Here is a 26667-nt window from a genome sequence, read left to right on the forward strand (position 1 = left end):
TATTCAACGTGTATCCTTGCACGTTATCATTATTCGGGCTAGTGAATGTTTCAAGTTATGTTGCATCCCTGTTGTGATTCAGGGACTGTGATGAGATCAAAACTAATGGACGGATAGTTGTCCTTATAACGTTCAGGGCAATGAAATGTATTCACATTTTAAACACTCAATGTTACGACGACGTGAACAGTTTCCCAAAACACGTGCTATAATTTTTCTTTCTTCTTGATTTAAGTTGTTACATCTGTGTCAAGTTGATATTCTTGTTGATTAGGGAAAGGATTTCGTCGCCTTTATTTACACCGTGCATTTTAAGTAGTATATAATACAACACGGTTGGCAAAGTGTAAGGTGTTAAAACATGTTAACGATAGTATAAACTGTAGTTGTAACGCTATAGTCGGTTTACACAAGTGGGCCTAGCTATTGAACAAGCAGAACAGTAACCAAGAGGGTGAGAATCGTTAGACGTCATCACCAAACGATCTCAGTTAACCGGCCTCAGCTGCAAGGTTGGTCTCGAAACTCATCCAAGAAACACAACCGACAGCCATTATTGCCATCCAATCCACATGTCAAACACTTCCACGTTCCACAACACTAAATGAACACTGTCGTGATGTAGAAAGGTCGGAGATATAACGCTGGGGCCTGTGGTGAGTGAGTGAGTGAGTGAGCGAGTGAGTGGACTCTGTAAACTAGTGAGTGAAAACATGAGCAACAATCCAAGCCGTCCGGGTTCGATGACACGCAATCTGCCATGACACAAAGCCGGACCTACCAATCCCTTCTCAGTCTGCTCTAACGTTAAGCACGAGTAACAGGGGCCGGGAATCCTCGCTGGGCTATATTTTACTTTGAAGGCCAAGCCATCAAAACGTGTACACACGTTACCCACACACGCCCACTGCCAAGTTAATCGTATACCCAACAGAAGTGAACAGCAACAACGTCTGAGGGAAGTTATGTGGTTCTGTGCTTGTGGCCAGGTAGCACTTGAATAACACGATGATCGTGGTATATGCTTACACAAAAATAATAATAACACGGGTCACTGAAATAAAGAGAATGTTGATACCATAACGGTTCGAGCGTAAAACTGCCGCACATACCCTAAACTACTGACTAGCTGTCGTAGTTGTACATGAAAGTTAGAGGTGGGTGAGACACCACAGGCGGATCCAGATGGGGGTGGGGTGGGTGGGGGTCCGGAGGGTCCCCCCCCCCCCACCCCCCCACACACACTTTTGAAATCCAAATCCAAATGTAGTATGTTGTAGGCAGTAAAAAAATGTGAGAGAGGTTTTTGATATTTTGGATCCCTCCTTTTTATAAATGCTCTGTCACCCTTAGACACATAGAAGTCCGACAAACAATGGGTTTCTAGTTTCACGACGTTAGTGAATCTATGTTAAACTGCGAACGCTTATTGACCGGGTTTTCTGGGATCAGGGACGGAGACACAAGCCAGGGTTTCGATGCACACGCGTTCGTAGTATTACCACTGTCTTAAGTCTAATTCGAACGATAGATTCAACTATCATAGCGCAACAAATGCTTCGTGGATAGGGCCCTGCTAGTGTTGAACGCACGGCAACCTGCTTCACTGGCTCATCGAGCGAGGAGTGTAATTTACTACCCAGTTCCCCTCAATAACCCGAGCATTATCCTTCAGATGTTATATAAACCATGAGTCACGCCTCCAGACATAATTCACTTTAACGACGTCTAAGAACATCAATGTTCTCGTGATGGGAGCATCGCGAGGTCTCGAATGAACAAGTTTGAATTCGCCCGGAATGCAATGAATTTGGAAGATAGGAGAGATACAGACGTGTTAACAAGAAGTTTCTGATTCTGCCGAACTATGTGATCAGACAATATTCTGTCCTGTCAACGACGCCGTTACGTTATACGCCCAAATAAGCTGAAAACACCCAGCCTACGCCCGTTTTAACAATACACGTACACCCCCGCACGAACATTGTGCCTCTGCTTGGAGACTATGCCCCACTGTCCTGGTGATTGTTTCAAGTCACGGTCTAGACGTTGTAATTAATGCCCTGGGTGTAAATGGAGACATTGACTCTATACAATTAGGCTACTCGTCAGCTGTTGATTGACATGCGCTAAAATGAGGTGAAAGTTTGAATTACCAGATACACTGTTCAGGTTTTGAATAACTTGAATGAAGTGTAGGCCTGCTACCGTATTTCCTCTATTAGACGCCGGGTCTCAAATAGAAGCCGGGTCAATTGTTCAGTGCAAAAAATAGAAGCCGGGCCTCTAATAGACGCCGGGTCGATCAATTGATACAACTACTGATCCCTTTTTCAGACCTAAATTCGTGGTCATAGTGAAATGGGGGTATTAATAGAAGCCGGGCCTCCAATAGACGCCGGGCCTCTAATTGACCTCGGGTCAAAGGCTTGTCCGAAATGAATAGAAGCCCGGGCGTCTAATAGAGGAAATACGGTAATTTGCCCATGCCCGGTCTTCAGGGATGCTGGGCTTACAAAACCGTGCAGTCAAAAGTCAGTATGATTTATGTGGTTCCAAAACATCAGTGTGTGCCTCTGGTAATTAAAATGTTGTGATGCATAATATGTTATCATTTAAACTTCCACGGTGGATATAGCTTTGGTGAGATCAAACTATACTAGGTGATATCGCTGCTATGAATTTGCATCACAATGTTTTCCACTGCATTGTGACGTCATCGGATAACATGACGTCACAATTAAATGACACCACTAATCTCACTGCACCTGAAGCTGGCTAGTCGTGCACCATGACTGTGGAATATACGTATTTTATGAAAACAAAACCAATCTAGATTTATATAAAAGCAGGGCTAATTCCAAATCAGTATCATATTGTTTTTTTTTAAATTTTATTTTAGATGAGAGAAATGTATTGTGTAATAAAAGATTTCATAGACGATATGTTCGTATAGAAGCTGGCTAGCAGTACATTTTGCACTCAAGACACTGGTTATAACTGTATATGAACCGAGAACGTTGGAAAAATGATCAAAAATAGAATCACACCCTCGTGTCTTTTCATGTGATATAATCAAATATATCAACACTCGTCGATAAAAGTTTAAAACTCCGAGGCAACACCCGTCGATAAAGATATAAATCTCAGAGGAAAGCCTCTGAGATTTAAACTTGTATCGACTTGTGTTGATATATTGCATATTAAAAGACAGGAGGGTGACATTCTCTGTGTAACAGTTCATGAGTACAATTATAACGTAAAGACGAACGTCTCCGTTTCACTGTAGCGTCTACACAAACAGGTATACGCAACATGAACAAAATGTCTTAGGGCATAGTCCCACTGCAAGGCTAACAGCGAACACAATATTTCACCCCTAACACACTTTATACAACAAAGAAACGGTTTCCCGCACGCTACAATTATTTACAAATGTAATTGTAAAAAAACACATTCAGAGTGGAATTAGTGTAAATCTGGATACCCTGTACAAGGGAGCACGACTGGTTTACACTGTCTCTTTCGGATAAGGGCAATCCCAACTATTTTTATCGTTTTTTTTATTTCCCAGTTGTTCCGTGTAATAATGACGAGGTCATAAAGTAACCTGGATAGCCGAGAATTCGTGTGAAGAAAGTACTGACGGGTTTAATAAACAAGGGTTTAGTTTGACGTATTGCTGACAACATTTATCATCCTGACATTCCTAATTTCATAGATCGCTTATACCGTATGCCCCAAAATCCACCTCCCGGCAAATGCTGAACTTACGCAATTATAGCATGCAAAGGCTCCCCATCCATTCAAGCAAGCGACCCACCTCCCAACGCCCACCCCCCACCCCCACCCCCCACACACTTCGACTGATACCCTTGATAGAACACATGCCCAGCACCTCATGCATATTGCAAGTACAAACAATTATGGATCGTGTGGTGGCCTTGCATGTCATTTTCAATGATGGCATGGATCGGTGTTCGTGTTATCAACCTCTAGTTTGCAAGGCCCAGAACCGGGTATACCCAAGCCCCGATATACATGTATACATCTTCTGCCAGCGGAGTGAAAAAAACCAACATTCTCTCTACCAACACTATATGTTTGAAATGTTCGTTATAGCCCATGCACACCAAATCCTTTGATGCAAATTGTTCTGGTGTTCACTCAAACAGCTTCAAGTTGTGAAGTGGTTTAAAATGGATACTTTATTGTTATTAAATGGCCAGATATACGAAGCACGGCCCCACCCCTCTTCGCCTACACACTATGAGTACAAAGCTGTTACTGTTGACGAGGTGAGATGAGGTGAAGTTTCTGCATGCAGTATACTTTTACATTTTGTTGCTGAAGCTTTTGCGAACATCAAAGAACTAAATTCATAGTCCGTGATTGTCTACAAACAATGGCGACTAAACGTTTGAGATAAATGGTGCTTTTTGTTTTCTTGTTTGTTGTTTAACATCGCACATATCCAGCTATATGATCGAGTTTGGACAGACAATCCAGATCTTCACGTGTAAATGGTGCTGTAATACTTTATTGTACATAACGACCTAATTACGTCGATTGTTGATCCGTTATCAATCACTGGTTTGTCTGGTCAATATTCGATTATTTGCAAGCCGCCGTGATATGACTACAATATTGACCCCGGCGAAATACAACATTGCGTCAATAAGCATGTTATGTTTATATTGTGGGTGAATGTTATTCTGTGCCGCGATCAGCATCTCAAGTTTAGATACCAGGGGTATATCCATTCCGAATTTGAACTGTGAAGAATCATTTGAAAGCTGGTGCAAAATTAGCATCGAACGTTATAAAGGTGTGCATCAGCTATATATTAGCTCTAGTGAGTGTCGGCCCGAGAAGATCCGGAGTAGAAGAGGTGTCTTCACAACCCATGCTTGCCGTAAAAGGCGACTATGCTTGTCGTAAGAGGTGACCAACGGGATCGGGAGGTCAGGTTCGCTGACTTGATTGATGCATGTCACCATATACTAATTGCGTGGATCGATGCTCATGATATCAATCACTGGATTGTATGTTTACAGACCGACGTCATATAGCTGGAATTTAGCTGAGTGCGGCGTTAAACAACAAACAAACTCTAGTGTCAGATAGAAAAGTACACAACTACGATTCCGCAGCTTCACAGAACATAATATACACGAAATGTTTATCCCAAACAAGGTTGAGTAACCTGGAAATTGCTCCCCATCTACTTGCAGTCAGAGTGGCACAGTGTGTGATTGATATTCGAAGTATGTTCAATTACTGTCTTCCGTGCTTAAATCAAAACCATTTACCGAGCTAGAGATTAATTCTGTTAACGGGTTAATTACCATCCACAAATCTGCTCATTGCATGATATGGGGTGATGGTCCTCGAGACGATTGATGGTAAATGTCCACGGAGGGTAATCAGATTCGTTTGACCTTGGAAAGAATGTTGATTTCGGATGGTGTCCTTACTCAAAAAATAAACTGAAGTGATATTGATGATTTGAGCTCCATGGTCAACAAAGCTCTATGACGACACAATTAACATACAGTGGAACTCCGTTATTCCGGACATCCTGCATTCCGATCGATTACTACCAGAAGCGCCGTTCCTCGTGAAGATACGCATCAGAACTAGTCTTCAGCAATACATGCTTGTCGCAAGAAGCGACTAACGGGATCGGGTGGGAAGGTTCGCTTACTTGGTTGATATATGTCATCGTATCCCAAATACGTAGATCGATGCATCGCTAGATTTGTCTGTTCAAGAATGGTTATTTATAGACCGCTGTCATATAGCTGGGGTATTGCTGAGTGAGGCGTTAAAACACAAGCGCCTTTTCATAAAACTACAATATTCCGTTTCGTTCATCAGGATAATTCCACAAGTAATTTTCAGTTTAGCGGGGCTTCACTAAAAAAACATGGTCTGTCAAAGGAATCTCAATCGTTTAGTCAAGGTGTGAGGAAGTACGTAGTTTGTGGCGTTGCTATGCTAACTCACTAAACTCACAATACGAAATGAACATAACAAGGGAAACACCTGCTGTAAACGATAACCAGTTTAAGGTGGATAAAACCGCACGTTGTGTCGTACACACTGGCACGTTCTTTAGAAGGCCCGGAGACAGCACGTGAATCCCGTGCTTTACACACAAACATGCACCCATCATAGAGTTGACATAGACGCAAAAACGCATTCTAATAAATTCAATTAACGGACACGACATGTGAAACACGTGCTGCGAATGCAAAACACGTTCTGGTAGATAATTGACGGCACGTGAAGCTCGTAAACAAGCACAGATACATACGACACGTGAATCCCATGCAGTCTGGCGGAACGTTTATTTATTCACTTCAAACGACTTATAACCTTTCGTTCTTACATTCATTTTTCGGCTATCATAAATAGTTATTCATAAAAAGTCGAAAACATGAATGAATGCATGGTAATATTGTGTACAGTATCGTCACTTTGCTTTTCTTAATGCCCGCAGTTAAATAAACACGTTTGAATGTTTTGGGGACCTGAGCGCTCTCGTGTGCATCGTATCGGGAGTTCATATATGCTCTCCGCTTTGAAGTTCTTCAGAAAATAGCAGGAGGCAATAAAAGTGGTCGTGTTCCAAACAAACCCAAGTTATGACATAAATATAGACGCACTGATGTAACTATCAGACCCGCGAACGTGTTTACCGTTATGCGTTCTCTCCGTATCTGATTCAACGAAAGAAACTCTAGCTGCAGCTCCTTAAATCAGATAGCATGCTTCCTTTGGTTTTGATACACTGGTGATAAAGCAGTATTTATCCATATACAACATTGACGTAAAAATACACAACCGTGATCTTTACTACAAACACATTTAAACCTTCGACGAGGAAACTGTGTTGAAGGTCCAAAATAAACTCCCTTAACTTGTTGACGGCTGCTTCGATGTCATTTCTTTTAAACATCTTTGTGGGAGGTCGGATATAAGGGAAGTTGATTGGCAGATGGTACAAAGACCCTTTTGAATTCTTCCAACTTAAAAGTGGAAATGTAAGCGACAATAAAACAGTTGAGTATAATTCTATATAACAGATAAATACGATAAGCTTAACGTTCTGTTTCGTACTTCGTTGAATTGCCCCGCGTTGATACAAAATCCAGTCTGTATGTCTCTTACCAGTCGTAAAATGGGGAAATTCGGGCCAATGATATCTCGGCTTATTACAAAAACTTCTGTATATACAAAGGCAAGGGGGTACATTACTTATGGCTGGGGGCAAGCGTCTTGTGAACTGTTAATACCATAAACGCTTGCCCCAGAAGGATTTCTTAAATACGACCCCCGATTCTTTTTCCTTTGGTGTGTACCCTTTTTATTTGTTGGGTGTCAACGTGGCCAGGTGGTTCTCTCATGCGCAAAGGAGAGAGGGCAAATCTTTCAACAGATGAGACAGCGAAACTGTAGGGTTGTTTTACTGTACGTACTTACAGATGTAGTTTGTTAATATGTCTTTTTTTCTGCAAAATATACACACAATACGAACAAAACCCCTTAGCTTGGTACTAATGTTCACCTTCCACTTTCTCTAGAAATAAGGTAAGAATTGGGTTGCTTTTAGACATTGAAACCATTACACAAGTTTCATCAGTTCCCGAGGGGTGTTGTCGGAACAGCAATTAAGATGAGCAAGACTTCTCTTAATTAATTCTTCGTAGTGTTTAATAATAACTGCAATGGAGATGTATTATAAAAAAAATAACGGCCCTGTGGGAATTCCGTGTCCCCAGCAACCCTGTGTTGGTCGAAAGAGGCGACCAATTGGATCCGTGGTCAGGCTCCGTGACTTGGTTGCGTGTCATCGTATCCTGTAAGCTCAATAACTGGTTTGTCTGGTCCAGTCGTGATTATTATTAGTCTGGGGTAAAAGAGCTAGAAAACTGCTGAGTGCAGATATATAAAGGCATGACATAACTATAAAGTACCATCCTGATATTTTCTTGTAAAATGTTTATAGCTTTCTGTGAGATTGTACAAACCAGCTTGATTTGTAAGAGGCGACTAACGGGATCGGGTGGTCAGGCTCGCCGACTTGGTTGATGCGTGTCATCGTATCCCAATTGCGTGGATCGATGCTCATGATGACAATCACTGGATTGTCTGGTCCAGATTCGATTAATTACAGACCGTCGTCATATAGCTGGAATATTGCTGAGTGCGGCATTAAACAACAAACAGACAAACAAACAAACAAACAAACATTCAAATCGGCGCTGACAATCATGGAATACTGGGTGTCTACCTTTCGCCGAACCCTTAAGGTACCTTCAGCTGAGACCTTGATTATTTGAAGTGTCATCGTACCCTGTTGGTGTGGATCAATTCTGCAACTTAGCTCCTATTTCACCTGCTCAAGCTGCTAGTTTACCTGCTCAAGCTCCATTTTCACCTGCTCAAGGTCACCGGGTTATATTTTCAGGCCGTTTGGGGATCGCTGTTAGAATGCCTGGTACAACATTCATTCACTTCAAGACCCCATAAAAGGTTGATTCTGAGTAGATATATATTTCCGTGCATGTGAGAGTCCCTTAATAGAAATCTGTCCTGCATAGTTATGAAGCCACGTGTCTTCTTGACGGAGGGTTGCTTCATCATAAATGTCATCCATCAGCTAGGATGTATACGATAGCCGTGAGTATATGTGGGACTCACGTAAACTTTACATACAACAAATCGCATTCTTGACGTTCCGGGAACCTACTCAGTTTCTGATGAAACATTTGCCTCTCACTCATTCAATGTTTTCATGACGATTTTTAACACTAATATGAATCAGCCTGTGAGGACAAAAGGGGACGATTGTTCTCGAATGATAAGTTAAAACAATCGCTTTTGAATTGCGGGGAAAATACTAGGTACTCGCAAAGAGAGTCGATGAAAATGAGGATGCAGGGATAACAACCAATGACACCTTGGTTATTGCGTTTCAGTCTAGACTAACATATAGTCTCTGAAATGAAATCGTACATAAAAATACAGTTTTTCAGTTATCTTAATAAAAATATAATAAAAAGGAGCCCAGTGACTCTCTTCATTTTCAGAAGACTTGCCAAACATTATAGACTTGCATGGGCTGTATTTGATATATATTTGTATCAGGGTCTGTAAGACAGACTACGTTTCAGTCGTGCACATACAATCAGCCACTGGTTTGTCGGTGTAAAAGATAACATTCTCTCAATATCATGGAGATATTCAAATGAGTTATTAAACAGACTCGAGTGTAGTTGTTTAATATACAATCTTTGAATAACGAACCCGCTGCAGGCTTATTTTTAGTTTTTCTAAATAAGAACAACGAAACCGCTGCTAACTTGAGGCTGCCGATGCCTGGAGCATGCCTGCGTCAATCCAAGGTATACTGTAAGTCTCAACGTAGGCGGGACGCAGGTGGCCTGTGTAGCCTGTGATTATCTTGTTAATGCTGCTCTAGAGTTCGCCAGTCGACACTCATGATCAGAGCTGAAACATCACAGGCTTCCGGGTAGACATGTTTGGCGATGGGTTAGTCTGTTATTTACTCTGCGGTATAGGTTCCATTATAACTCGGATCCGAGTTATAGGTGTTCACAAATATACAATTCGACAAAACGACCGGGTCAATTTTTGTATGTATGTATGTATGTATGTATGTATGTATGTATGTATGTATGTATGTATGTATGTATGTATGTATGTATGTATGCATGCATGTATGTATGTATGTATTATACAAATAATTACTCTTGACGAGGCCTCAATATGTGAAAACAAGGACCCGACCCCCTGAAGTGGTCTGACAAGACCGAGGCCTCAATATGCTAACACAAGGACCCGGGGATCCGACCCCTGAAGTGGTCTGACCAGACCGAGGCCTCAATATGCTAACACAAGGACCCGGGGATCCGACGCCTGAAGTGGTCTGACCAGACTGAGGCCTCAATTTGCTAAAATAAGGACCCGATTTGCGGTATTACATTAGCAAATATTCAACTGATACACATTATTCACGATTGTCAACCATTCACGTTCATAAACATACTCGTATATCACAAATTGTTACAGGTTCATTCAACGTACATTTAACAATCCGAACACCTGTAAACTCAAACCCTAAACCTATGCCAACATAAACATACAAATACCAGTGTTCACTAAACACCCCATACCCTTTAAGCTAAACCCTCCTAATCTCTGGTAATGATGGCGCTACCCAACAGGAACAAGCTACCCAGGGAGTGTAAGTAGCACCCCTATTAGGTCAATGATTCCTAAGATAAGAACCCCCTTTGATCCTAATAATAGGCAGAGAAATATGGCAGTGACCGGCTACCGAGACCAATGTTGACAGTCTGACAATAGCAAGATCTTAACGCGTTGGAGTTAGAAAACACCTCATGATAATCATGTTGATAAACTAAATCTCCTTTGAAAACTACCTAGCACTTGGACTGCATTTAAGTCCACTGTCGCTCACACGTGGAGCGATAGGGAATACACCGCCACCCATCAAGCCACCGACACCGAAGGCTCTTTCTCTATTTCAGTCCACCGCTAAGTACTTTCTGTCCGTACACTGCCTTTGTAGACTGAAGTTTAAAGCGAGTAGATTTCAGAGATTCATTGTGTGTCAGTATTTCATGTCGCCGTATCGTATTTGCGAGTCGCTGTCTCAAACCATATTCACTTTATTAGCTAAAGAGTTCGAGCGTCGAGGTGTAGGAGTGAACAGCCCTTGAGCGTTAAGAAACGCTCGGCGAGCAATATTTCATTGCCTCTACGCGGCTGTTTATATTTACTGCCAGTGTGTGTGAACGGTTTTCGCTCGCATAGTATCGTTATAAGGTGGTGATGAATGCGTTATTTATCTTAGTGATAAACGTGGACATCGTTATAGATGCATATGACAGTCAGCGGTGAGAGGAAAACCATCGATCAAGAGCAACGACTGACATTCAAGGGTGAAGGTTATCTGAAATGACTCATCAGAGGGGTCCAGCTAATTCTTTGAATTTTTCTAGATATCGGATACCTTTACAAAACTCAGGAAAATAATCCGATCTCTTATGTACTTCGTCGTGGTGTTTTTTCCGGGGCGGATAGATTTCTGAAGATGAGGCCTGAGTCTTGGGTTGATGCAAGTTGACTTATATCCTGGCTGATGCATAACTTACACCACGGCATGTTTGGCAAATCGGCATAAACAACCGGCTAACGAAAACTGCCGTTGGTAACGATAGGGACACAGGAAATGCGGCCAGGGGTACTCGAATCTACGTACGAGGAGGTATAGAGAGGTTACGCTGTAAAAGGTTGGTTGACGTCAAGGGTTTGACAGCTTGCCGGTTGAAGATGGTTATGGCTATCAAGTAAATAAGTAATAAACACATAAACCACTGTATCTGAGAGACCGACCGTCAAAACCATATATTTTTTTTAAACTTAAAACTATGAGCCTGATGTTTTAAATGAATAACACCTTGAAACAATGTAATTTTATTTTTTTTAAAGATTTTTTGGGGCAATTTTTTTACGATAAAATTCCAGGCCCCTCACAGAATATGAAATTATCAAATGGTCGGTCGTTAAGAAAAATGTGGGTCACCGTCGGCCCAGTCTTCTCAGGTTCAACAATAATATTGTGTGTTTCCTTCACAGGCGTGCCAGAAAACTATGATCGCTGTTTAGAATCCAGATTCGCTCTGGTTATATTATGCTGGTGTGTTTCGCCAAAGTGCTGTACAACTGAGACCTGGATCACGTGTGTCTTTTCCCCGGAAGCTGACATTGAAATACTGTTCAAAGCGGCGTTACAACTAACTCACTCACTCTAAGGTGCATGGTGAGATGACGTAATCGCGGTGAGCCGATCTTACAATAGCAAGGCCAACTGGTTGATGAATATGTCCAATTAGGTATAACATAACATGTCAACGTCAGGGTTAAAAAAGGAACAAAGATAATTTAACAGAGCCATTCGACTGAAAAATCATGGAGAGCCACATCTATCATATATATGAGTTAAAAGATACATCTCCGCTTTTTTTACCAAAACTTTGTAGTCACGCTGCTCCATCCTTCAACCGACATATTCATCTGTCCAAATACATCATTAAGCAGAGTGCTCCTCCCGGGTTTAGAAGCACGTAGGGTAGTTTAGTAAGAATAAATGTTTGCTCATTCACAAGCGCGTTTTTCCTTTGACTTTTTGCGTATAAACAGCAACGTTAATACGTGGGGAAACTCTCTCTGATACGAGGTTAAAGAGGATCAGGGGTATTCGCCGAACAATTGCGACCATAAAACAGATGGGTTGCAAACAAGGCTATGGAAACGTTGCTTCAGAAATGTTACAAGATAAACAAATACGTGAAAACGTGTATACATTATAGCACGGCGGAGAGTTTATGATCGTCCAACATTGTGACAAGGGGGTCATAAACTACGGTGCTGTCGGACTTGTGTGTGGACATATGGCCAGGGTTTGGATGTGTGGCTACCGCGCGTTCCTGATATGTAAATGTCATTATGCTGACGGATTGTTTGATGTATAGCACAACAGAAGCCTGTGTGTTGGCAGGGATTATCTTAATCTTTTCTTAATGATGGCAAGCGTTATGTCGTTGGGTTGGGTTGTTGGTAACGGTTATAGTGTTGGAGCCAATCACGACAGTCGTTACATAGACGTGAAGGGGAGGTGGAGAACATTTCCAACTGGTACTGTTCATGTCCGCAGTTGTAGTTGGATTCTTGACCACCGTTGTTGGTGCACGGGTGGCCCAGTCGTCTAAGGCGCCTCAATTCGCTATGCAGGATTGCGTCCCTTAGGCGTGAGAGACACCTGTTATCGTGGGTTGAAAACCCTTCATTCGCCCTGATTGTCTTTCTAGGTTTATCAGCTCCATACCCATAATTGTTGGTTTCATGAAAGCGGCCTGAGACTTGCATCACATTGGGCTTGGCTCCAAGATCTCACAGGCCGTGATATGATGATATATGTTCGATTTGTCTGTTTGTTTAACGCCGCACTCAACAATATTCCAGGTATATGACGTCGGTCTGTAAATAATCGAGTCTGGACCGGACAATCTAGTTATTGTCATCATGAGCATCGATCCACACAATTGGGATACGATGACATGCACCAACCAAGTCAGCGAACCTGACAACCCGATCCCGTTAGTCGCCTCTTGCTGAACCAATGACGGATTTTCACGGGTCGATATATGTTCGACATGAAGTCATATCAAAAGCACTCACTCACTCACTCCGGTGTAGTGAGGGAGCAACCAAAGCGAGTCAGCGGTAGAAACTAGCATTTTCAGTCCACTAGTTCTTATAATGATACCATATAGCAAAACCCTTATAAAGTCTACTAGTCTTTATATGATACCCAATTATAAACTATTGGGCAGTTTGGCGAGGACTACTGGACTAATGCCAATTTCTTACGCTGCGAGTGATTGAATCGGATTTAACGACATTTGAACAATAATTCAGTTGTAAGTTTCATTGTAAATCTAAAGTTTGTTAATGAAACAACTGACTTTTAAAACAATCGTGTATTCTGGATCCGATTTCATAAAAGCGGACAGAAAAGGAAAAAGGGTGATAAGATTCTGTGCTGTGCCTATTGTATGTTATCGTACATACGCCGGGTATCCTTTATACCCAAATCAATAGATTATTTACAGACCGCAGTTTTGTAGCTGAAATATTAATTCTGCGGCGTAAAACAACAATATATATTTATCACGTGTCAGTTGATTTGGGAGGAAGCTTGTAGACGTTTACCATTCGAAGAGCATGAGCATGGGTGTGATTCTGAGGTACCAAAGGTCATAATTGGGATTCGAACCCACTATGGGCCCCAGCTATACAGGGCGACACCAATCTATTAACATTTGATTTCATTTCATTCAACATCAAGACTATTCTACACATTTAGATACCTATTAACATTATGTATAAGGCCTGAGATCGCGCCGATTTGTTAGCAGTGGTGCAGGAGGTTATATATGACAACTGTTGTCAAATGCTGTGTGAAGACATTCATATCACATGTTGAGGAATGTCTGAACCGAACCCCCAATGTTGTGAACAAAAACAGCCCTATTACCTATGACACAATGTCTACATTTGTCTCGTCCTTTTTTGAAAATGTTGAACAGAATGTACATTATAGCTGAAAAAACTCTTTCAATATTATGACAATTCTATATTGTATGTCTTCTGGTGACCCCCAAACACATATTGTATTATTCAGTGCCTTTCTACGAGGCTAGGTAAATACCACTGGCCCACGAAAATAAAACAACCGTCTAGTTCGTTTTGCAACTAAAATGTGTTAGCCTGAGTTGTGAACGCATGCCTACATGGTTAATTGAAACGTCAACCAGACTTCAACACCATTTGAACACGTTTTACCCAGGATTTCGTTTCGAGTATCTTCGTGCTTAACCAGCGCAGAGTAAGAAGTTGTTTTTATCCATAGACCAACAACCGTTTTGACATATGTCCATATATTTGCACATCCTCGATTGTCCAGTGTATGATATTCCTATTCTATTATGATAAATACTCTGGTGCTGCTATAGCTTATGGAAGTGCCATCGCCATCCCTTTTCCCCTTAGTATTTTCGCACAAAAAACCTCTTGCCAAAGTGCGTTATTTGATTGAATTGCTATTTACAGCATCGTGGCTGTCGAATAGGACCCGAAAAAGGAACTGCTGTTGCGAATGAGTTCTGGATATTTATTATGATAAAGTCGCGATGTAATGCACTGGATAATCGAGGGTGACATATGTAAAAATCAATATCCTATACATGCAAGTATGTTATTCCTACAAGACGCACCCTTGGGTATTCCAGGTTATAGTAGGTCCCCAGCACCCTGTGCTTGTCGTTCGAGGCTTAATACATTGGGTGGTCAGTCTTGGTTGTTAGTCTGTCATCGTAGCCCAACGCCGTGTATCATTGCTCATAATATCAGTCACGTGTTTGTGTGGTTCAGACTCGTATATTTACAGGCCGCCATCAGATAGTTGGAATATTGCTTAGCGCAGGGTAAACAATCAATCAAACAAACAAGCAAACGCCATCAGATAGTTGGAATATTGCTGAGCGCAGGGTAAACAAACAAACAGACAAACGCCATCAGATAGTTGGAATATTGCTGAGCGCAGGGTAACCAACAAACTGACAAACGCCATCAGATAGTTGGAATATTGCTGAGCGCAGGGTAACCAACAAACTGACAAACGCCATCAGATAGTTGGAATATTGCTAAGCGTAAACAAACAAACAAACAAACAAACAAACAAACGCAGGGCCAAAACTAGTATTCATACACTCGAAATTGTATTAGTAAAGATTGATGTACGGTTGCAAAAGCGTTAACTCCATTTAGTTGAGCACAGCTTTGGTGATAGCTAAGACACAGTTCCAACCATGACACGAAACAGAGAAGCATTTCATACCAACTGGACTGATAATTGGTATCAAATTCTGTATTTGAACCCTCAAAGGCGTTAACCCGAGAGTCCATTTCCTCTACGTTATGGGTTACTCACCATTGGATTCTACATTAACACGTGCCTTGTGTTATAAACAATAATCAATGATCGCAAAAACCGGTTGCTGTCATTGGAATAAGCCAAAAGAACCTTATCATTGCTCGTAAACAATCCCAAAGTTGTTCCCCATGAAAAGAACATCACGAGAGAAACATACTGTTTAGTTCAGCAGGTTACATATATCATATACATGTACACTTTATCCTCAACCCTTAAACAGCGTTTTAAAAAGCATAAAAGCGCCATACGTTCATGACTTGTAACTAAAGTTCGTCACAAAACGCCTTTGTTCATCCCATTCAACTGGGTTCAAAATGTCACTGGCATTCATCGAACTGGGTATATCTTTAAACAAGCACGATGTATGGTAGCCATAAAGACAGTCAACTACACACTCGCTGGTGACCCTAAAAATGCGTCTATGCGAAACGTTTCTGGTCTGGTGGACTGAACGAACAGGCGAATACCCACCCAAGCAGACTTTTGACATTACGATAGACCCATGGGAGGGTTTACAAGGTGTTAGTCTAGCGTGTGTCGAGCTCTTACGTGATGGAAGCAATCAGTGGAGGCACATTGGTTAACTTAACTTCTGAGACTGTCTTACAAAAGGCTATCTTCATGCTCTGGGAGTCAGTTTGACAAAAACGAGAAGGGTTTTGACACCTGAGCGCTATCTATGCGCAGTTCAAGTGCTACCCGGGTCTTCTCGGGTTAAACATTGATTATGAATGGGGGTTTATGCCGATATAAATCACGGTTTAGCGTCTGGCGTTGTAAAGACAGCTGGGGGACCTATGTGTGCGAATATGCAGAGTGGAGAAATGAGATAGAATGCACCGGTATTATAACCTTGAACCTCCAATTGTTTAGGTGTCTGGGATACTAAACGGTAGGAATCCTTTAAAGATTGTGTGAGGTGAATGTATGAAAATCAAGTATTATAATGCAAATTGGTCGTGGGATATGGCTCCGGGTAAATTAGCGACACAATTTCAATTTATCGGCGAAACTGATAACAAATGTGTCAAATGTTACGATTCACATACTGAAGAAATACATTGAAATGCGTGTGATGCGTTTAGCATACCTTGGACCATTGTAACAGGTCCACGGTCATATATTATGGCAGTGAGGCTTAACGACCCACTAACGTCTGTTGTCGGTATTTCATTGAAGACTATGAAACGTGTATCTGATAAGAAGTAAAATTATGGACATTGAAAGTTGATATTGTTATGAATGCTTCATAAGACGTAGGAAGTTACGGGGGATATATTTGAATACTTTTTTGTTCTTCATAGAATCGTGTGGGGAAGCAAGAGGTTGGCGTTGTTTAAAACAAATGTGAAATGCGAAAATGTTTTGGGTTGTATTTGTTTGTTATTTAACGCCGCACTCGGCAATATTCCAGTTCTATGGCCGCGGTCTGTAAATATTCGAGTCTAGACCAGAATATGCAGTGATTGACATCATGGGCAACAATCCACGCTTGTACTTTTAAGAACATTAGTGTCTAATAGGCCCACGTTGGCCGGGCGATGTATATCTTTTAATATATTCTATTTCCTGTATAAATTGATGTAATTTTATGTATACACCGCTGGACACTTAAATAAACCATTTTTCTTCTTCTTCTTCTCTTCTTCTTCTTCTTCTTGTACTAGTCCGGACTAATGCCGATTTAGTAGTGCTCGCCCACTGAGATACCATGCCACAGTTTAACATGAATACCCTATTTTGAAACAGACTCCGAGCCGACCAGTCCTGGTTTTAGTCCCTTAATGCCGGGCGACAGGCAGGGTAACAACAAGTACCATCTTTTAACGTATTTTGTTGTGACGCGGCCGGGGATCGAACCTCGGACCTTCTCCAGGCGGACGCTCTACCACTAGACCTCGGAGGCGGTTCGCCTCTTACGATCAGCATAGGTTACTAGGTACACAAACACACACACACAAACACACACACACACACACACACACACACACACACACTGGACTCCCTGGTTCTAATGTCATATATACCCAGACATTAAAATTAATATAATTCGTATACTTTAATATTGAAAATGATTAAACCAAAAAACTCTTCTATAATGTCACAAAAACAAGAGATAAAATATTCGATCCTTGGGGAAAATATTTCGAATTGTGATTATAAGCAAAAATCAACATTTACAATGAAGTCTTTGGGCTTTTCAGTTATAACCTCACTGCATGAATATTCTATTTACATATGCGTGTTTACCTCTACACCAAGTTTACCCGTCATGCCTATTAAAGAATCCTTTCACTCTTACCTCTTTCAAAAGAATTCTAGAGGAGCACAATTTCCATGAGAAATTGTCAGTAATAAGATATCGCTTAACTAAGCACAGAGCGTAAAAAACCCACCCGCAAAAGGTAACCATATTAACATCAAAGCCCAAATTGCACCTCTATTTGGTCGCATTACGCCCGTGCGTCGACTCTGCACCCAGAATCTAACCCCGGGCGTCAAGCGAAACTTGTTATTATGGTGGACACTTCTAATAGAATGAACGAAGCACCCTTCATCCTCATCTCACTGTTCAGTGATGCGGGAACTTGCCTCTTGTTAGACATCGTGGGTGAAGTTGTACCCTATGACACAGGTAATACACTAGCCGATGACATCACTTTGATCCTGTGTTTATGCAGGGCGCTAAACGAGGTCTATGTGTGGTTTGTGTTCAAGAGGATTACTGTTGTATGGTACTCTTGGCCCTTATAGATCATATGCGTCGTGGCTTGAGATTTCCTTAATGCAATTTTCCCGGGGGAGTAACCCTTTGAGGTAAGGGTCTTTAGGATGGATAATTATTGTGTACACTTCGTAACCACTGAAATATGATTTATGTGGAAAGGTTATATTTGAAAAAGGGTATACGTTTAGTTCTGGGACATATACTTTTTCCGTTCTTTGTGTTATTTTTTTCTGCGTGCTACCGGCTATGAAGCATCGACATGAACTACTGTGTAACAGAAAGTATGTACACCATGTTTGATGGTTGTGTTGTGGACCTTAAGTTTGAAGTGTTTCGGCGACTTTTTCAGGCTAGTAGCGTTTTGATAACGTTTGTATTTTTGGGTTGATTGGTTGGTTTGTTGTTTAACGCCGCACTCAGCAATATTCCAGCTATATGACTCGGGTCTGTAAATAATCGAGTCTGGACCAGACAATCTAGTGATTAATATCATGGGCATCGATCCATGCAATTGGGATACGATGACATGCATCAACCAAGTCAGCGAGTCTGACCACCCGATCCCGTTAGTCGCCATTTACGGCACGCATGGGTTGCTGAAGACCTTTTCTAACCTGGATCTTTCACGGGTTTTTGGTCAGTTCTAAAGTGTATACTTTCCTTTGTCCGCCAGTTTACATACATAGTATACAAACATTCAAGTCGGTGGGTTTTCCGAGTGAGAGTGCAAGGCTGTTAACTATCGAATCTGGACTAGTGGTCGATAACATGAAGAAGGATCCATGCCGCAGAGATTACAATGATACCAAACTAACTAGGTTATACAGAGTGACTACCCAATATTCGAATCTTGACTTGACAAACAAGTGGTTGATAGCATAAACAAAATCTACATCGTCAGAGTACAATGACATGACGTCAGCAGGTAAAACATTATGACCACCCGATCCTCAATTTATCGAATCTTACACGTATTAGGAACCGGGGTCCTAGTTTACCCCGGAATCATCAGCGGGAGGTTGTTTTGGTAATGATAATGTCTATTTTTCCAGCCGCCATTGCTTAGCGCTGCTTGTTATTGTCTCAGTGGATGAAATGTGTTATATATACAAGTAACATGATATGTAAACGGCAAGGGTGACATTACAATGCGAAATACGATATTTGGGCACAGTTAAAAAGGCACTTATCACCGCATTTTCGGAGTGCACCAAATGACTTTGTGCTACATATGTAAATGAATTACATGACTGGCTGAAATCACTTAGGCAACAACAAACGAATTATCTGTTTTCGTTATATCGTTTATGCAAGTACCCCGAGTATTCCTAGAGCATATTCGTAAGGCCCATCGATTATTTACAGTCCTTCATAATATTCTGAGAATATTGCGATGTAAAAGAATATTAATTCACATTTTCAGAGAGTTTAAGATGATTATATGTGGAAATAAACAAAGGAACATATAATTCATTTTGAGTGACCTTAGATGCAACAGTTTTGACACACCAGAAGCATGTGAGGTATATGATGTGTTTTCTCGATCAGTTCGATCTATACTTACTAGGGGCGGTGGGGTAGCCTAGTGGTTAAATCGTTCGCTCGTAACGCCGAAGACGCGAGTTTGATTCCCCACATTCGTACATTGTGTTAAGCACATGTCTGGGGTCCTCTAAAAGCTAAAAGCGGGGTACATACTCACTCACACGCTATACTTACTGTACCTCAAAGTATAACTAGATCAGTTTAAGGAAGAGAATACTCCGAAAATATGCTGAATCATTCACCTGATGAAGAAGTAAGCATATACTCCGAAACGTTGTGTTCCTCATAATAAAGAAGTAGACATCCATATAATCTCTTCCTTATGTGTATCACTTCTTAATGCCTTTCAAAGAACTAGATCAGTTTCTGTGTGAATGGTGATTCGTTGATTTGGGGTATTTGACAAGTTAAAAACGATATGTATCACAATATCCCTTGCTTAACATAAAGCTGGTTAGGTTAGCATGAAACATATGAAAATTACACGTGAATATATGGCACTGTTCACACGGACAAAAATTTAAACGTAAACGTGAGGACACAAAACATAACTCCCTATCCGACACAATCTCGGGCAACAAGCCATAATCTTTGTACGGAGTGCATGTCGACATGGATTTTACCTCCCACACAGGGCTACATCGCGCATCGTAACGAGCATGGCTGTTTCGGGCACATATGGATCTAATACGTCATATTTAACCTACCTTTCTATATCCTGACAGTCATCTGCTATTGAATAGCTACCCCCGCGAAACAATGTGTTTTTTAAGAATGCAGAGTCATGGAGGGTTCGATCGAGATATCATAAAAATACAAAAATACACGCGCCATTGCCTGCGTACGTGCGGAGGTACATACGTGCGCTCGAGCGTACGAATTTACGTAAAAACCGTAATTAATTCAGGGTTTGTGTATGACTTGAATAGGCCTTGTTTGATCAAGGTTACAACATTCAAGGCCTCAGTAAAATTTTAGAAATGTTTTATTGGGGACATGTGGAGGACATTTCCAAACTGGACGCATCAGTGACAAAAACGATACCCGATGCAATTCCCTATTTTGACTTGTACCATATGTTCCCATGTATTAGGTGAACAACTGACTTGCCTTTGCATGTGTTTGTGACGGGTGCCACCGGGTTTTCGCGAACACCTGGTATCATTACTATTTGATAGTGATTCATAAACACATGACTATGATATAGTCATAATTGTACAATCGACTCTGTTTTATGCAGATATTTCTATTTGATATGGAAAGGGTACTGTCGCTTTATTCAATCGTGCATATATGTAGACATATAAATAGGTTTATAAAATTACATGATTACTTGTGAAATTTGGACAAAATGTCCGTCGCGTATAGTTATTTATATCGTATTCACACACCGTACATACTGTCACTATATCCCAGTCCTGTCACGCCAGCGCCTGAAAGACACACAATACGTCACGCTGGTACAACCACCCTGTGATGTTTTCATGGATGGTGTTGTACAAGGCGAGCTATGACAAATGATAAAAATGTTTTATGGCTTTGCCAGCGTGTATATACGACGGAAGGGGTAACGTTAGGACCAAAAGGCCTATCACACTGACTGTGGCTGAAAAGTGTTGTTTTTCCGGGTTAAAAACCTTTGAAGCTGCGTGTTTATATTGCCAAAGGTTATTAAGCAAAAAGTTTTAAGATTAATAACTGCCGTTTTCAACAACAAAGCTATTCTTTGAACATATGTTTACTATCAACAAACCCTAACGTTACGTTTTTTTATTGTGATTCTGCTTGTTATTCAAAACTGATTGCATTATTACAGATCACGTTATTACATATGAATATGACCTGAATGATCATTTATTACATTGCAAATCAACTGAATGAATCGCATCATTCTGATACAAAAAAAAACATAAATGAAAACTATGTATTCCAGGTGTTATAAAAAGATGAAAAAACCATGAATCTATCTTCACTTATATCTGCTGAGTGACGACAGGTTGAAATACGCACATAGTTATATATGAAAATGGTTTTCATGGGCTTAAATGATTAAATGAGCCAGTTTAGTTATTTAAATATACACCTGTATGTCTGGTCTAACCTATTGAGTAAAACTACTGCAACAGATATTTCATTTCACGAACGACGAGTGTAAATTTCAAATGTAATCGTGCTTTGTCACTATGCACTGATATCGGATGCACCTGAAATTGCACATTGGCGATAAGTCGTCCGTTCGTAAGCCGGTCATTATCACCGTACAGTCTCCGTCTCAAGACTGGATCACATCTGGATATTAGGATTTATTTCAAAAACGTGACAGTAAGCCTTTAGTTTAGCAAACTCAGATATAAGCACCATCGTTGTTGAACGCCCTGATTCAGCTGGTATCGCTAAATCCATGCTTGTTACGGTTAGACTGCATAACAGACCAGTGTAGCAAATCACACGTGGTATGGACGTGTTTAACATCCAACAGGCTCGTTTGGTTATATTTCACAATCACAGTATGTTTATGTGAAAATAGTATCAATAATCCAACAGGAACGAGTGCTGGAATTATCCGAAATATAACAATTCATATAAATAACCACAAATGGCATCGGTTAGGAATGGAACGGCTTTGTCAAATGTTTCCATATACAAAAACACCCGTAATAAATAAACCAGCCGGTATACCGGGACATTGCCTGAAACATTTAATGGCATACCTGAAAAAGACGATCAAGTTACGTTTCCGTTGACTTACCTGTAAAGAGAAGAGCTAGGTAAATTAACCTGTGCTTGCGATACCCCATCTCTTCAGTTCTCTTGGACATCTAGATTGACCGTCCTGTGTTTATAGTGGGCATTGATATTTGGAGGTAGATAATAATCTTGACACAGTTTCGATGGGGTACAATACTCTGTCAGTCACTTCGGTACCATGTGTTTATCCATCAAAGTCGATCCATGTAGGGGACATGTAATATTAGGTCTTTATCTTCATCAATTCACATTCCATCAGATGTGGAGCCAGCGAACTTGATCGGGTGTGACCGTGTGATTGTCTGAATGTCGTCTGCTCGAGTTTTGTTGATGTTGATTATGTAGAACACCCGAGGGCTTTTTTCTGTCAATTCCTAATCAAATTCTGTCTCCTGTAATCGTCCCTTCCTTCATTTGTGGGTAGCAGACGATACAGTTCACTTTGGTATTGAATCCAAAAGCAGACGATATATATGTGTGTGCTTATACACGTCAAAGAGAAGTCACACTGGTTGTCGCAATCCACACGTGAAGCACTTAATATAATCAGCCACACACTCAAAGTTGTCCAAAACCGCAACACATTTCTTCAATGACTGACTCGTCAGCCAAACTAAGCAGGTGATTGAGACGAAGCGTAATTCACTTCACAACATAGCAAGTGTATCTCAGCCCTCGAGGCAGAGGCGGGGCTTATCTGCCGAGCGACCAATCAGAACCGAGAACACAAGCCACCTCGGTTTGAGTGACAGGCGATTGAGTACATTCACAAGACTCGCGCTCGTCTCTCAGGGTCAGTCAGAGCAGATTGCGTTGAAAGAAACAAACGAGTTGATCTGAACCGATGTTTTCAACGGCAGCGGTAGTCAAACATGCATAGCTCAAAGACTCCTAGCGAAACTGGTAAACTAAACGCTTATATTGTCCCGTGAGTAATGTTGGTGAAATGATTCAAACGATGTGTGCAGAGAGACAGACTTCCTATGGCGTCGGGTTTTGTGTGATGTGAACGTTCTTCGTGCACGGAAAAGTAATCAAATATTCTCCTTTTTGTACGTTGGCTTGTTTGATTTTCAGTTTTCGTTTTAAAAAGGGCAGGTGTCAAACTGTTCAAACGCACTTTCTGCCGATAACCCTATGTTCCACTTTCTACCTTCTAATCTCATTGACAAAACGCGAACGAATGAATGAAACCGTAGTTTTGTATAAAGAACACGAATTATTTATTCGAGTATTGCTCAGTATTTTCGAGTATCACCACTCACATATTCTAGAAAACCGTTTTAAGGTTGTGTCTAAAAGCATCCAATATCAAAGTCAATAATTATTAATCCTCAGTCAGAATGTGTTATTATTTACCGATTAATCCTTTTACTGCTGTTATGTGATGTTATGTGCGCTTGTCCCATTAATATATACTAAATTGAAGTTAACAGGTTTGTTTGTTTATTTTGTTGTTATTAACGTTGCACTCACAAATATTACAGCTGTGTGACGTCGGTCTGTTAATAATCGAGTCTGGACCAGACAATCCAGTGATTGACATCTACCTTTATTCAACCCTATTCTCTCTCTCCATCCACGAGCATCTACCTTTATTCACCCCTCTCCTCTCTCCATCCACGAGCATCTACCTTTATTCAACCCTCTCCTCTCCATCCACGAGCATCTACATTTATTCAACCCTCTCCTCTCCATCCACGAGCATCTACCTTTATTCAACCTTCTCCTCTCCATCCACGAGCATCTACCTTCATTCATCCTCTCCTCTCCATTTACGATCATCTACCTATATTCACCCCTCTCCTCTCAATCCACGAGCATCTACCTTTATTCAACCCTCTCCTCTCCATCCACGAGCATCTACCTTCATTCATCCTCTACTCTCATTCTTCCACAACCTCTCAACTTCCTCAACCTACTTCCTCTCCTCAGTCACACACATTGCAACATACTTCTTCATCAAGACGTTAGACCAGCAAAACACGTTGCCAGAGTCACGAATAAGCCTGTCTGAGCTACATACGAATACATCAACTCATGCTTGCAATAAAATGCGACTATGCTTGTGGTAAGAGGCGACTAACGGGTGGTCAGGCTCACTGACTTGGTTGATGCATGCCATCGTATCCCATTTGCGTGGATCGATGCTCATGATATCATTCACTGGATTGTCTGGTCTAGACTTGAATATTTACAGGCCGACGTCATATCGCTGCAGAGTTGCATCATTTTACACACCAGAAACCTATGGTCGTGGGTTCGAATAACAGATCGCCGTGATTGTGTTTCTGGGTTTGTCAGCACCATGCACATGCTTGATGGTTTCACCAAAGTGGTAAACGTCTGCATCACTTCGGGCTTTCCTCCCACGCTAAGCTGACACGCCGTGATGTTACTGGAATACTGTGCAAAGCGGGCTTAACCAATCTCACTGCTGAGTGAGTGAGTGAGTGAGTGAGTGAGTGAGTGTCGCGGTTGGTGTCTGGGTGAGTGAGTGGGTGAGTGAGTGGATGTCGGGGTGGGTGTCTGGGTGAGTGAGTGGCTTTATATCGCTTTTAAAACTGTCCAAGAATTATGACGTTATGTGGTCCGTATATACCGGCCAGGTGAGTTATAACGGTTCCTACAAAACGGTCATTGGCAAGATAGCTAGATTTATTTACAAGTTATGATATCATTTTCGAAAATTAAGCCGTAAAACTTTAAACAGTAAAGCTTACCTTTGACCCAGCACGACTCTTATAAGGTTAATGGCAGTGGTATTGATCTGGGATTTTTATAGAGTTACCTTAACTATGGTAATAAATCATTGCTATCAAACATTCCAGGCAGCAGCGAGGTAAATGCCGTATAACATGTTCCGTATCAGCGTCGGGTAGTTATCAGTGAGCCCCCGGAACAGGGCGATAATTACCTAGCTCAGGACGGCGCTAATCAGACCAGTGGATAACACGGCCCGCGAGTGTTCCTTTTGTTCAGAGGTGATCCTCGGGGAGAATAATGTACCGATCTGGGGAAACTGTGAAAACAGGTGTTCGCTGTTGGATGTGTTGGGAGGATGGAGGGTGAGAGGTGACTCTAGCCTTGCTACAAGTCTGTACTAAAGGGAAAACACTATCATTCCCGTGAATGGTTTATCATAATACGGTCTCAGAAACACAAACATTACACAATCCTTTTAATACAAAGCTACGGAATTTGATAGTGCTGAAGTCCTGATTTACCATCACCCCCTTCCCCTAAAAAAATATTAATAAAAAAAAATACAATTCAAAAATTAGACTGACGTTGTGGGAACACATTCGAATGTCCATCTCTCATACATGATCAACTTTATTGACTTGGTACTAGATTGAACAATATAAATATGTAAATCTATATTTAATAAATAATACAAAGAAAACAAAAAAATGCGTGAGTGATGTAAAAACCTTAATGCGTTTCTCCATTTCTTTTTTTTCTTTTCTGTTATTTACTTGGTAGTTGTCATTGTAACTACACATGCTAATCTATGGGAGAGGGTGATCTTAATTTAAGTTGTGATAACTCATGCTCAATGTTTTTCGTGTGAATAAAGTATGTAGAAAATGTTGTACCTTGCTTATGATCAAATCTAGATAAGCTCACAATAACAAAATGATTATTCGAGTAGGTTTTAATTTTACCTGTATTTTTTTTTTTACTTTTTATATAAATTAATTCCTTTGACAAATTTGACGCATCAGTGACAAAAATGATATTTCATGCAATTCCTTATTTTGACTTGCTCCTGGGTTGTTTCAGATGACTTGCCTTTGCATGTGTTTCGTTGGGTGCCACCGGTGGGGCAGGATACGCTCATCTTTTCGCTAACGCCGTATGATCACTATTTCATAGTAATTCATAAACGTATTCTTATGATAAAGTCAGAATCGAAGAATGAATTTACTTTTAGCGGTAATTTCTTATGATTATTGAAATTTTGTTTTAGCTTTTATTTACAATCTGTTGCAAGGAAAGTCATTATATTCTCCAAACCATCTACGGTAGT

The 26667-nt window shown here is 41.0% G+C and overlaps 1 protein-coding gene across 1 annotated transcript in view; it reads right to left on the reverse strand.

Moving 5' to 3' along the window:
- The window catches only part of LOC139449472 (protein APCDD1-like), a 50845-nt gene extending 27603 nt beyond the window's left edge, over positions 1-23242 (reverse strand). Inside the window, exon 1 of the mRNA XM_071230891.1 lies at positions 22636-23242. Within this exon, the coding sequence (XP_071086992.1) occupies positions 22636-22705 (70 nt within the window). The 5' untranslated portion in view covers positions 22706-23242. The remainder of the gene's footprint in view (positions 1-22635) is intronic.
- Positions 23243-26667: the final 3425 nt, after the last annotated feature.

Source organism: Haliotis cracherodii, unplaced genomic scaffold (genome assembly GCF_022045235.1).
Source record: "Haliotis cracherodii isolate W230 unplaced genomic scaffold, xgHalCrac1.p SCAF_10, whole genome shotgun sequence".
In the NCBI taxonomy this organism is placed as follows: domain Eukaryota; kingdom Metazoa; phylum Mollusca; class Gastropoda; order Lepetellida; family Haliotidae; genus Haliotis; species Haliotis cracherodii.